Here is an 813-nt window from a genome sequence, read left to right as displayed (position 1 = left end):
TACTAGCATACTGGTGTCGTTCTGTGGAGCATTATCAACAAAAGGTCAAGGCAGGGTCCCAATATTACACTGACCAATTTAAGCTTGCAAAGATGCTTGACGCGTTCAAGTATGAAAGTGACATTGATAAGACTCTGAAGAATCTCCTTAAAAATCAGGCTGAGAATTGGTGTGACAAAGGTGAGAATCAAGAGAGTATTTTTAAGTTGTTGCACTTCGATATCAAGCGTTTGGATCTGTTTGAACTGCCGATAAAGTCGTGGCTAACGTTTTTAGAGGAATCCAGTCAGCGTTACCCAGACTTGATGCATTATTCGATCGGGTCTCTCAAGAAAGTTTACACTGAACAAGAGCTGGCGACGTTCATAACAAAAGGATTACAGAACCCCGAAACAGAGTTAGTCGCGACGAATCTGAAGCACGACCTATTTCAACATTGGTTCAATGATCTGAAGAAACCGTCAGAAATCGCTAAATATTTCGGGAAAGAAAATCCACTACTGTCTGACTACTCCGCCTTTCACGAAAATATAGGCTATTCCAGTGCAGTCCGGCCTATTCATACCATGTTCTGGCCTTCTTCTCAGTTCTCAGACAGTAAACTCATGGTAAGGCTGCCTGAGAAGCCCAAAGTGCATATCCCAACCGCTTATGGCCTGCTTAAATCTTTTGCAAGCTTTGTTGCCGAGTTCAACACGCGCTTTCGTGTAGAATCCTTGGATTTGTTCGCGCTTCTTTGCGCTCGCTTTGATTGGAGTGACGTGACCGGCATTCTTACTAGTGGCAATATGAAATTACGCTTGGAAAAAAAAT

At 42.9% G+C, this 813-nt stretch overlaps 1 protein-coding gene across 1 annotated transcript; it reads left to right on the top strand.

Annotated features, from left to right (window-relative positions):
- Positions 1-92: 92 nt before the first annotated feature.
- Positions 93-765, top strand: PHALS_09955 (uncharacterized protein; the record flags this gene model as incomplete). The annotated part of the gene is made up of 2 exons (XM_024725297.1): positions 93-608; positions 712-765. 2 exons carry the CDS (start codon positions 93-95, stop codon positions 763-765), a joined length of 570 nt encoding a protein of 189 aa, XP_024576088.1.
- Between the last annotated feature and the right edge of the window lie 48 nt (positions 766-813).

The sequence above is a fragment of the Plasmopara halstedii genome (genome assembly GCF_900000015.1).
Source record: "Plasmopara halstedii genome assembly, contig: Scaffold_437, whole genome shotgun sequence".
In the NCBI taxonomy this organism is placed as follows: domain Eukaryota; phylum Oomycota; class Peronosporomycetes; order Peronosporales; family Peronosporaceae; genus Plasmopara; species Plasmopara halstedii.
This window is presented reverse-complemented; position numbering and strand designations above follow the sequence as displayed.